The sequence below is a fragment of the Phasianus colchicus genome, chromosome 1 (assembly GCF_987193195.1).
Source record: "Phasianus colchicus chromosome 1, bPhaCol1.hap1.1, whole genome shotgun sequence".
NCBI classification, from domain to species: Eukaryota; Metazoa; Chordata; class Aves; order Galliformes; family Phasianidae; genus Phasianus; species Phasianus colchicus.
The window spans coordinates 59,007,986-59,021,136 of NC_143436.1; the positions used below are offsets into that span (position 1 = coordinate 59,007,986).

At 39.4% G+C, this 13,151-nt stretch overlaps 1 protein-coding gene across 1 annotated transcript in view; it reads left to right on the top strand.

Moving 5' to 3' along the window:
* MTPN (myotrophin) overlaps window positions 1-3,644 on the top strand; it is a 40,282-nt gene extending 36,638 nt beyond the window's left edge. The window contains exon 4 of the mRNA XM_031589812.2: window positions 433-3,644. Coding sequence (XP_031445672.1) covers window positions 433-519 — 87 coding nt within the window. The 3' untranslated portion in view covers window positions 520-3,644. The remainder of the gene's footprint in view (window positions 1-432) is intronic.
* Window positions 3,645-13,151: the final 9,507 nt, after the last annotated feature.

Sequence of the window (13,151 nt, forward strand, 5' to 3'; positions counted from 1 at the left end):
TCTTTTATGATGTAGAAAGGAAACATTACTATTTAAGTAAGCTCTTCTAGAGCTTACTGTTCAATTTGGCATGTGAAAAAGCCTGTTGTGCCATAGATTTCATGGAAGTTCAAGACTAAATTTTTGCATTTGTGTAAGTAGTTGCTGGGAACAAACAAAAGTCTTCTGGTTTTATCCTAGATTAATTGGTAACTTCTTGATCTTGTAGCTTGCTGTTCGATGAAAGTTACTTGACTTTTTTTTTTTTCTAGTTATCAGGTTTGAATGTTAGCTGTGTGCTATATAGTTAAATGTGGCCCATTTAATTTCTATGTGAAAACTGGACTAAAAAACTGTGATGTAATCAGTATATTCAAGGTAAGTGGTGTGAGACACTTGATACTAATACAGCCTACCTTTTTGAATTCACAGTACTTCTCAATGTCTTTACAGGGTGCTGATAAGACTGTGAAAGGACCAGATGGACTAACTGCCTTTGAAGCCACTGACAACCAGGCAATCAAAACTCTTCTTCAGTGACGGATGGACTGTTATCTTATATGTCTCTCCTGTGGCCTCACACTGCTGCCTGTCTGTCACTCTTTGCATCTTCCAGCTTCTTCGGCTAAATACTTCGGGGGGAGGGAAATTCTTGATGAATCAGACTAGTTAGGGGCCTGTATCAAAGGTGGTTGTTTTGGAGAGGGTTGAAAACTATTATGAACAGTGTTGCTCTAGGACTTCTTTTCTGTGCACAATCTCTTCCCGTCTCTAGTGAAAACAGAAGACCAGGATCTTGAATTTTTGGTTGTAAACTGTCTATGTTAGTACTAAGGTTTCCGTTGAAAGATTCCCTTAGGTGGAAGTACTGTTCTATGTACTTGAAACTAATTGTGAAGAGGACAGTAGTCCCATGCTATTAGTATCTGCCACAATCTGAAGTGTAGTAATGTAGGTGACTGGGTTGCTTTTCCCTTTTCTCTCTGTGGGTCGCTTTCTTCTTCTGACTAAAGCTTGTGTTGCGGTTTTGAGGACTTTTGATACTAGTTATTGGAGCAGGTTTTTTTATTGACTAATTGGATGTCACACTAATGCTTTTCTGACTCTTGAGTAATCCAGGAAAGATGACTTGAGGTATGGTGTTATTACACTCCAGAATATCTGCTAATATACTTCTGGAGGCATGAATTTGAAGTTTTCCTTCCCTTTGTGTGTTCTACTCCAGGATAGAGACTTAAAACAACTGTTTGAGAGAGTTAAAAATATCATTGTACTTACTTTTAAAAGGATTGTATGATAGAATTTCCTTACCATGTCAGCATAAAATCTACAGATGTTTATGAAAGTATCAAACTGTTTGGTACACAGAGATAATCAAGTTGTGCAAAATGAACAGTAATTACTTAGACATTCATGTCAGGTGCATACTGTTGCTGAACTTCTCTGGTAACCATTTGAGTTACTTGTAAACTCTCTAAGTTGAGATGTTAGAAAGAGAAAGACTTACAAGTCAAAGACTTAACTTGCTCTTATTACTGGAGAAGGCAAAACTATTAATTGTGGATATCTTTGAATTAGTATTTCATAGTTTGCTGAAGAAATGTTAAATCTCATTATTAAAGTATGGGGCTTTTTCTGAAAGTTCCCACTGGAACCACACCATATGAACTTTTAGTTATTTTACCACTAAATATGACAGTACTGGGACAGCTGTGATGGAAGATATTTAAAAATTGTGGTAGAGATTCCTGTCACATCCTACAGTCCTCAGGAATGTCAGACTGTGGCTTTCATTTTGAGAATTTTCTCTGCTGATTCACCCAAGTCTGAATAACAGATCTTATTAAACAAAAGCATATGTCACAAACTTAAACATCTTCCTTTATTTGGAATACAGAGTTCAAACTTTCTGATAACATACAGAATACAGAAGACAATGTATATAATATCTCATGCTGAATTCTTTAAAGTAGCAGATATTACTTTGATATCACTGTTGAAATTGAGAGGGTATGTAGAAATAAATAGGCTGGTGACTACCACTCGTAAATATTTAATGGAGACTTAGTTTTACTTGAATCATGTTGCATATTATTATTGAATGTCTCAGATATAAAAAGCCTTGCATTTAGATTGTAAAGTGAGAGCAGAAACTGATTTGCATGTACACATCCCATAAGAAAAGCAATGGAGAAAACAATCAACTCTGGCCATAAACTGTACTGTGCAATTACTCTTTGCTTCTTGGATATGGATGGCAGGAAGAGCAGAAGGACTGGAAGTCAGTGATAAAATAAATTGATGAGCTGCTGATAAAAGATGAAGCATGTTTGGTGAACAGTGCTTTCAGTGACTATTTAAAGAACTCTTTAATCTTATCTCTGATCCGTGCTTAATTGTCATGTCATTGTGATAGTGTGAACACAAAATATAGGTTTAACTTTTTATTCAGCTATGAAAGAACCACCTTTGGATTAAATTTGCCTCCATGTTATGCTATTCAATACTTAGCTATTAGAGTACTAGTCTAGAAAACTGCAGTCTGTTTTTACATGGGAAAACTTGATTATTCAAGTTCTTTTGTGTTAATTAGTGTCAAGTTCTCTGGCTATAGCGTTTTTGATATTTTTTTCCCTGTATTCTTTACTGCCCTTCCCTTCAACTCACTTAAGTGAGTACTATCATAGTAAAGAAACACCATCTTTGTACTAACTCTTGTGGTGATTCACTGAGGTAATTTTGCCTCTCTTTTTCTACAGCTATGTGAACACCTTACTTTTTCTTAATTTGTTTGAGCAGAAAAAATGCAGACAAACTTCAGTGAGACAAATGTTAATCTGGCTGTAGTATACACCCAAGCTGCCTTTCTGGATAGTTAAAAGATGGTATTTACTGTTTGACTGTAAAGAATAAATATTTGTTTCTTTTCTTTTTGCATTATGTGAAAAGTGATTGATAGTTTTGCCCAGGACTTTAAAAAATAAAAAAATTATTTTATAATTCTCTAGAAGCTTAGCTTGTTCATTCATTCCCTTTTTGTTAGCTACATTCTGGGGGGAAAAAAAATTGATAGGTGGCTGCCTGTATCTTTGTAGAGGTCCTAGCTAGATGGAAATACCAAACTAAATTATTTTACTTTCTTTAAACAGCATTTAAATACATTGTCAGACTGGATTCACATATGTTTGGAAGATTGCTGTTCTTAAACCCTTACCTTTGAAATTTGTGCTAAGTTATAACCTAAAATGTATTTTGGATTTTGTGCCCTCTGCTCCTTCTTGTGAAGGGGAGCAAATGGGGAAAAATGATGTGGTAGCTGAATAAAACTTTATCTTCAAATATAATATTGAAATATTAGCAGAAGAGGCTGATAAGAGTGGAGTGTCCTAGGTCAAGCAATTGCAGTGTTGCATGCAAAATTTCAAGATGAACTTGTCTTAATTATATTTTGTAAATGGATAAACATCTTTCTACGCAGTGATGGAAGAAAAGTAGTGCTTTGTGCATTTTGATATTTGACTTCCTCTTTTCACCATTGTTACCTGTTTTGACACAATTGGGTTCATTATCATGGTTCATAGACATCAGAATGCAAAATAATACTGTATTTTTAAGTTTGTGTTGCAAGAATGAATGGAATAAACTTGAATTGTGCGGTATGAGTATCCGGAGTTTTATTTCCCTTTTTGCTCCTGTGTTTTATTAATTTCTTTGGCTACAACTCTAGTTGCCTGGAGGGCATCTAACCTTTCACTTGCATTCACAGTGATTGAAATATAGAATACATAGAATTCAAATGAGATCTAAATATGTAAAGCATTTAATTCTGTAGCTTGGTAGTCTACAGTTTTCATTTTTAAATGATGATGCATAATAAGGAAGAATTTATCATGATTAACAGATCTAAGAGCCATTCTGTGGGTGGGAGGACATCACTCCTACTGCATGTTAGGAAGACTATAAACTACTTCAGTTTTTATCAAATAAATTAAATGAGTTGTTTACAGAAAGCACAGCTCAAAACTAAATAAAATTGTCTGAAAATGTGTATTCATTATTCTTGTGCACTGTGAGCTTCCAGTTAGAACTTAGTCACTAGTGATTTAAATCCCACTGCTTGAGTAGTTTGATACTGTTTATTTTAAAATATAGATTTCTGAAAAAAAAAATATAGGAAGGTACTGTATTAAAGCAATGAAATGGTATAAATTTGGAAAAGAGTATTTTTAAGGAAATCTGCTAAATTTTGGAAACAGGATCTTAATGCCATATGCACAACTTTTCAGTCAGTATTGGGAAACAGAGATCAGTTCCCGTGTACATCTTTTTTTTGTTTGTTTTTAATGGAGAGCTTTTCTGTAGAATGAAATACCAGCTAATGTTCTTGCTAACCAACTTTGTCTGTTCATGTCAACATAACCTCATGTTTATCTAAGGGCGCTGGAACTAGCTAATCCTTAAAGTCCCTTCCTATCCAAACCATTCTATATTTCTTTGATTCTGTGATTTTTTCAGCTGCCTTCCTTTTGAAGTTGAACTGAAAAAGCAATTTTTTTTTTCTCTAACTGAATAATTTCATTCTTCTCTGTTTTGAGAAAAGTATATTCTTCTTAAAATAGTTTTGTTACAATTGGGCATCTTGGAACAGTTTTCCATTTCCACTAAGTAATACTATAAAGTGGGAGACTTAAAGGACTTTCATTATTTGGAAAGCACTTTAGTGCCTTAAAAGACTTCAAAACCAAATAGCATTAGCCCACCTGCTAAGTGAATGGCTGCTTTTCCCAAGAGTCATGCTTCTCTTTCCTTTGTGCTAGCAGTCAAAACAATGTTTCTATTAATTTTAAACTAGAAAAAGTTCCACTTAGCTACTGTAATTTGCTGTTGTGATCTAATGTTAATTTGGAAATCTGGAAAGCTTTTTTTCAAAAAGGGTAAGTCCTGGACTTTTTTGATTCTTCACTCTTAAAATTGGTTCTGGAAAGCACCTGTGTACGCGTGTCCATTCTCTTGTGTCCTGAATATCTGGTTCTCTTGTTGCAGGCCTTTTTCGACAGATACATTCCTTCTGCACACACCTTCAGAAAGCCTGCTGCTGAAATTACCTGAATTCTGATGCAGGCACACAAATCATTTAAGAGTTCTCTCGCACTTGGTGATGTTGCTGTAGAGACCTCCAAAGTAGTCTCTCCATTCCTGACCTAATAGATATGGGATAGATCAGGTATCTACAGAGTTGTAGAGAGGAGTCCCAATATGAACTTCCTGAATCATTAAGGAAAGAGAATGGCTTATTAGCATCTGAAAGATGTTAGTGTTTTAGGTGTATTTACTGGAAGGTATTTGTGACATGTACGCATGCAGGTATTGACTGTTACTAGAAAGATGTTTTAAACTTTCAGGTTTTTCGTGTCTGTGTCTTAAAGCTGCTACTTCTAAGAATATTCCCTATATTTTAGTATGTAGGTTGTGCCTAAAATTATACCTTATATTTTTTTTCTTATCAAAATACAATAGAAACAAAAAGCACAGTAACACTTTGACAGAGCAAGCAAGTTCTCAGCTACAAAACACTATTGTTCATTGTAGACACCACCATTAACTATGCATTTTGGCCAGCAATGAACAAGAGCCTGCATGCTGCACTAGCAAAAATGTGTGGCTGTCAAGGCCAGGGCTTGTCTTTTGCATTGCTGTTGCCCCTGTTGAAGTGTACCACCCACACCTTACTGTGCTGACACCGTTGTTTGGTCTCTGTAAACATTCAGCAAGTATTCATAAATGTCAGTGGGTGCCATTTTCTCTGCGTGAAGGAATTCAGTGATATACCTTCGCTTCATGTGCACTTCTGTAGCAATGGGACAGGTTGATACGATGGAAAGGCATTAGAACAGAGGTGTGATGACAAGGACTGGCGCAATAGGAAGGTGCTATAAAAGAAGAGAGGATGATTATTCACCTGTATCAGAAGATTCCAGGTTTGCAGGGGGAAGCCTCGACAAGGAGGGATCTCCAGAAGGAGATCCTTCCCCAGTGGCACCCCTTCTGGTCGCACACATGAATTGCTTTCACCTGTGCTCCCAGGGCTGACCCAGTCTTTTCCCCAGGTGCTCAATCAGTGGTTCAGGCTGTGATTCAACAGTTACCATACATTTTATCTCTTCACAGCATGAACCAATGATTGAGCCAGCTGGAGGGTTAGCCTTCCCCAATACAGGGATCCAACACACCACAATGCTTGTGCAATTGCTCATCATTATGCAGGCTGACAGAGTGTAAGACAACTGATAATCAGTTTGTGGTTGAAATTTATGTTCTCTCATGGGCCAGTGTTCAGTAGTATTACTGGAGGCATGCAGTTGTTCGAGGCAGGTCCGTGCTGTGTTCCATCAGACCCACATAGGCCATCACCGGGTGTCACGCTTGATCACACAGCAACACTGGGATGCTTTGATGACATTTCTTTCATTTCAGTGATCATGGGAACTCAGAGACTCATGGAGAGTAGTACAGATTTTTTCAGTGGTACCAGGAATGGGAGGTCTGCCCTCCAAGGCAAGATACAGGCTGTATTCCTGTCTTGAGTCAATGCTTTGGCTTGTGCTGGGGCGTGCCCCAGCCTCCTGTACCTCACCCTTTGGCCAGATATCTGCGGCTGGATAACTATATCAGGCACCAAGGTACAGAGTTCTTATCTGCCACAGGGACATGATGAGAGTCCTCTTAGCAATGAAGACCGAAGTGTTGACCACAATATCAGTAGGCCATGTACCAATTACTGGAGGGACTACCAAGCCTCCAACCTCCAATAATCTCCCCCAAGGTGCAAGTAGGCCACACCACTTCAGTCCTACTTGCACCTTCCAAAACCATTTTATTCTATGGGTACCTGGTTCTAGATTCTCAGGGGCAGGGAGCAGAAGGTTATTTTCACTGCTGATTTGGGGTCTTACCTGATTATCAGTGCCCATAATTCAAATCCTAAAGAGAGAAGCCCATGTTTGCAGCATTTTCATGGCACTGGGTCTGCCATCTCTAGGCCTTTCATTCACGTCCCACAGGGTCTCATAGAGCCTCTTTGTCTACTCCTGCAGGGATTGAGAGTCTGTCTTCAGGGCAGCCATTGAACGTTATAACGTTCAATGAGTCCTGCCTCCGTTGGATTATATGGCAGGTGGAATCATCATTCAATGTTGTTTTCTTCTGCCCAGCATTGTTTCACTGCACCAGTAAAATGGGTCCCTTCATCACTCTCAATGACTTGAGGTGTCCCATAGGCAGTCATCAACTTGGTAAGTGCCTCGATGGTGTATGCTTGATTTGCTCTTGGCACTGGACAGGCCTGCATTAGCCCACTTGTGGTATCAATGCAGGTATGCAGGTCGAGGCATATCTCACCCCCTCAGACTGAGAGAGGGGCCCAATGTAATCAACCTGGCATCGCTGGAGAGGATTTTGTCTTCTAGCAAGGTGGGCTGTTGTTTCAGGCAACAGTCTCTGTCTCATCCTGGAGCAAGCATCACAGCCTTGTCAGGCCTGGATGACATCAGAGAGTTGTATGGGCAGCCCCCATGCTTTAGCAGCTGCCTTCATTGTCTTTTATCCAGCATGCCGCAGCTTCTGATGTAACAAATAGATGATATTCTCAGATGGTGAATCCTCGGTCCATTGAACTCAGGCCAGTGTGTTGTCTTTGTCACTTCCCAGTGACTGTAGGAGTTGTGACCAGAAACATGGTAGACATGTACAGTCCTGTGTTTAACCACATTTCATATGTCTAACCGCATATCTCTGCCCCAGATTGGTTAGGAGTGGATAGTTCATTCCTGGGTGGCCCACTGTGCAATCCAAAGATTGAGCTGCTGGTACAAAGCCCAACTATCTGTGCAGATATTCAGAATACCATCATCAGGTTCCTCGGTTATAACTGTCCACACGGCTCACCGTTCTGCCTACGGGCTACTCTGACCATCCCCCTCTTCAAACCAGATTGTTTCAGTGGAGGGATGGTATGCCAATGCTCTCTACTTGCTTGTGTTGCCCTTGCTGGACCCATCCATTTACCAAGCATCTTTAGGAATTGAATAGTTCTCCTCCTGAATGAGATTCTTCTCTGGTGGAGCAACCACTGTTTCTTTTGGTGCATCACTGTGATATATCACTGGGCCTAAGATCTTTTGAAGTTCGTCTTTCAGTGGTGATAAAGACAGACGACTCCTCTGGCTGAGACAGGTGACCTATCAATGCCACTGCTTGTGCTTGGACCTCCCCTGCCTTAGGAAACTGTGAGTCAGGTCTTTCACCCACCCCTGAATTGGCAGGGTGGTCTTAACTATGATCTCAGCTGTTTGGGTTATTGGCTCTACCACCTGTCATGTGGAGTAGGCAGCCAAGAACTGGCTTTCAATCATACTGTATGTTTCTTCTGCTTTGTGACAGACCTGAGACTAGAACCCCATCAGATTCTCTGGCACTGCCACTGGCCCCAGCCAAAGCCATCCTGAGTGACATAAAGATCCAATTCAGCTGGGAGAGTAGGATCAAATATACCCAATACCTGGGTTTGTTTAACTGCCAGTTTTGCCTGTTGGAAAGCCTCGTGCTCCATTCTCCTCCAGTCCTGTAGTTGCCCCTTTTTCATGAGTCTGTATGATGATCTCAACAGCTGTGCTAAATGAGTTGTAAAGGAATGTGAATATCCCAGTATACTTAAAAACACCTACAACTGCTTTGGTATTGTAGGGAATGGGAATGCCTGAACGTTATATATGACAGCACTGGGTAGTACTTCGGTCTTTCCTGACCAAATTACTCCCAGAAATTTCACAGACAGGCCCGGACCTTGCATCTTCTGAGGATTTATTACCCATCCTCTTTCTTGCAGATAGGTAGTGAATGAATCTGCCACCTGTGAGTGAGTCAGACGTCAACAAGTGATCATCAATATAGTGATACAGGCTAACATTATTTTTTTCCCAATTAGCCAGGTCACATGCCACTAGATTATGGCAGTATGTTGGCGAATGCACATACCCCCGTGGCAGGACCTGAAAGGTCCACTGTCTCCCTCCCCATGTAAATGTGAACTGGTCTTGCAATTCTTCAGCAATTGGAATACTGAAGAACGCATTTGCCAAATCTAGGACAAAATGGTACCTTTTGATCTCCCTACTCAGTGTGTCCATTAGGGAGGCAACATTGGGTACAGCTGCATGAACAGGCAGTGTGACCTTATTTAATTCTCTATAATTTCTGTCATTCTCCACGTGCCATCTGACTTCTGCACTGGCCATATGGGGGAATTATATGGGCTATGTGCAGGTTTTATGATCCCTACTTTTTCTAATTCCTGCACAGTCCTCCATATTTCATCTTGCCCCCCCTGGGAGTCTATACTGTCTCACACTAGTAATCAGGCATGGTTCCAACAGGTGAATAGGTTCATGCTTTGTATGACCTCTCAATATTGCCTGCACAACCCAGACACTAATACACCTCCGTCAGAGTGTGAATTCTCCTATGGTGTCTGGAAAGCCAGACCCGAATAAAATGTCTGTGCCCAAGATGTACTCTGGGACTGGAGCAATAGACACCTTATACTCCCAGGGCAGGAGGCACCCAACCCCCCAGTTCCAACCATATCTGGGTAACTGGAATGGTCCGTCCCCCAAAGCCACCGATCATCACTGTATTCCCATTAAATTTAGTTGGATGCCTGTAAATGGTTGATGTTTCCGCACCTGTATCAAGCAATGCCATAACCCTTTGTATGTTCTTTTGGGACCAACAAATTGTCAGCTCGACATAGGGCCTCCAGTCCTGTCTGGGGGTGCTAGTTACAGGGGGGCCGGCATCCCCTGTCATGCAAGTAACTGCACAATTGCCAATTCTTTTTCCTCAGGTGGCTCAGGCATAGTGGCCCGGGTCACTTGAGGAGGCTTTTTCCTTTTACTGGGTTTTAGTTACGGGGAGGACCTCAGCCCCTTCCAGTGTTCGGATATTGCACCTGGTCTGAAGGCACTCTGTCTCCCCTAGATCAGACACCAATTGGGCAGCTTGTTGGATGATGGCCTCAGAGGCCACTAAGGGCTTTAGTATGGACACCAGTGTGCCATACTGGTGAGGAGGAGCTTCTTGTAATACGAGGTTCTTCATCCCCACTGGAAACTTAATCTTAAGTCTGGACTCTCAAAGGAATAGTCATATATTGCCTCTTTCATTCCTAATTCTCTAATATAATTTTAAAGTTCCTCCGTTGAGGTCCATAGACCAGTATTTATCAGAATATCACTTCTGTTTGGCCGTGTGATTCTATATGCCAGCATTATCCATTGTATTAGAAAACGGTTTTTGTCATTATCCCCCACAGTGGCATATAGCCTTTGTCTGAGAGCTGGATGCATGGTAATGAATGCCAGTTTAGAAATCTGAAGCCCACTAATTACCACACTTTTGGCTCCCATGTCCCATAATCTCAACCGTCAAGCTACTATGCTCTCTCATGATCTTTGCTTAAATCGTTGTAACAGATCCATGAGTTTGGCAGCTGTGTACAGGCACGCCATTACACGTAATGTGGTATGTGCAAGGGGCCACTCCTTGGGTGCCAACCCTTCTGGTTGGTGTTGGATTTTCTTTTTCTTCTGAGTTATTACCGGCCTTATTTCTAAAGGATCTGAGGTTCCCAGATTCTCTAGTTGGTTTTTAGTTTGCCTAGCCTTCTTCGGTTCAACTAGGATCCAAGAATCCTGCTGATCTTTTTCCTTTTCTAATGATGCGGATCTTTATTTCAAAGGGGAAGTTCCATTTAAAGATGGGGTAGTTTGCCCTGTCAAAGATGTAGTTTTATTTTTCAGTTGTCTAATATGAACTTTCAGAAGCTCATTTTCATCTTTTAAGTCTTCCGCTGCTGAATGATATGTATTAATAGTGAGAAGCAGCAGCCATGCCACAGCAGATGCTGCTACTATTCTTTCTCAATTGTCAAAAAGTTTTGTCCTAATTTATTCAGGAAGTCAGCCATTTTTGAAGAGGATTTAATAATGGAACCATTGTCACTTATGGGTTCCCATTCATCAATAATCCAAGCAGCATTTAGCCATAGAGAACCTAGGAGACCCAGGGTTTCCCCCAGGAATTCCTCTTGTGGTGTATTTGGTTGTCTTTCATCCAACACATAATTTTTTTAAGGTAATCCATCATAATTAAATATGCAGCTTTCATTGAAAGCTATTCAGTTAGGGAATATGATTGTTCTTAATTGATAAGTCTGTCATTTCAAGTTGCAGGGGACTCCATATTAGCCTAAGTTAAAAACTGCAGTTTTAGGACTTGTAGTATTGTGTGATGAGAACATAAGAAGTTCATTTAAAATGAAGTAAGGCCACTTCCCTCCTTGTGGTTTGTTATCTGTTCTTCTGATGAAAGTGAAAGATGAAGAAGATCTGCTTCTACCTTGGCGTACTCATCAGTATTTTGCTACCTTGATTTGCTGTTTATAAGTAACACACACACAAAAAAGGGATTTGCGAAGCCTGCAAGAAGAAGGTTCATTATTCCATGTTAGAGGTAAACGTTGGAGAAGGAAAGGAGAATCAGAGTCTATTATATAAACAGGAGGTTAATCTGAATTCAAAAGCCAAGAATGCCACAGCAGTGGTATCCACTCACCAACAAGGAACTTCCACATATACAATGGGAAATGTATCATGTTGTTTTTTTCATATCAATATACAAAATACAGGATCAGCGTAGGAAGTTTGTGAATTGACTTGATCTAGCAATAACAGATTAAGTCACTGCAACTGTGATTGTGAAATGAGTGGTGATACTGATCTAGTCCTAATTTAAGGAGCCTAAAAACTTCATGTGATTAATTGATGAGACAGTTTGTATGAGACAGCTCTTTAATACCAAGCAGACTTTGACTAACTGCAGTTTCCAGTGATGCATAGTGCTTCTCTAGCCTTCTCTAGAATTGCTCAAATTCCATTTGTAAGAAATAGTGCCACTGATAATATGGCCTGCTTTGGACCAATCAGAATGGGAATTGTATGTATTAGAGGATTGGGTTTTTTTTTCAAGGTATTTCTTGATACTATGAAGCTGGGAGTCAGCCAAAATCACTAGCATAAATCAATTTTTCTACCAAACTTACTATTCATTAAAAGAGAGGTCATTTTGTTTTTCTCAAGCTGAACATAAATGTGAAAGATCCAGAACCATTACTTAGTCTACAAAATATTTTCTTGGCCTATGATAAATTCAAGTTTGGTGCATGTATATAATGACTTTTGAATGATTCCTTCATATATTCTTCTCATAAACTTACTCTAACTGAAAATAATTTCTCAGTACATTCAGAAGAATCTTCAGTTTGTTCACCAAAGCTTTTGTTTCAGAACAAACCATTTTCTAGTTTGTACCTAGTATTTACCTATTTAAAGGCAAAAGTTTATTCAGGAAAAAAGACAAGAATCTGAATGATGCTATTACCTAATTCAATTTCTGCAATGCAGAAGACTTCCAAGTCTACACCTACATTCATCTACATTCATACAGGGCAGTGAATGCAGGAAGCTGCCAAGGTTAAGCAGCAATTTCTCATTAAACCAGAAGAGCTATGACCATCGTTATGTGGTTGTCTTTTAGAAGAAGCAAAGTATTTCTAATATAAGGTTATAGAAGTCTTTCCCAGAGTTAATTCTTGTTGCTTGTGTGTGCATATATTTCCTTTTTTTTTTTTTTTTTTGTCTTGCATATTACTAAAAAAATAATTATTTTTAGCTTTCATTGCTCCTTTTCATAAAGCAAAATAGTAACTTTCTCTTTTACAGAAGAAATATATCTTTTATTTTTTAAAGATGTCTCATAGGTATATGCTTGAGTTTTCTTATTTATAGCACAATGACAGATATGCCAAAAAATACTTCTCAACTACAGTTTTGGCACATTATTATCAAAAGCTATTTCTACACCTACATGTAGACAAATCCTGAACAGCAGGAGTAAGTAGAATACATGAGGAGATGTATGAGGCACAGGGTGAGATATCATTACAACTGGGATTAGTATAACAACAACATATTTGTGACCATGCCCAAACCTCTCTGTATTTCACTTCTCAATTTGAGAGAGTCTCTTCTTTTCTTCTTTCCTTCGTGTTTTATTTG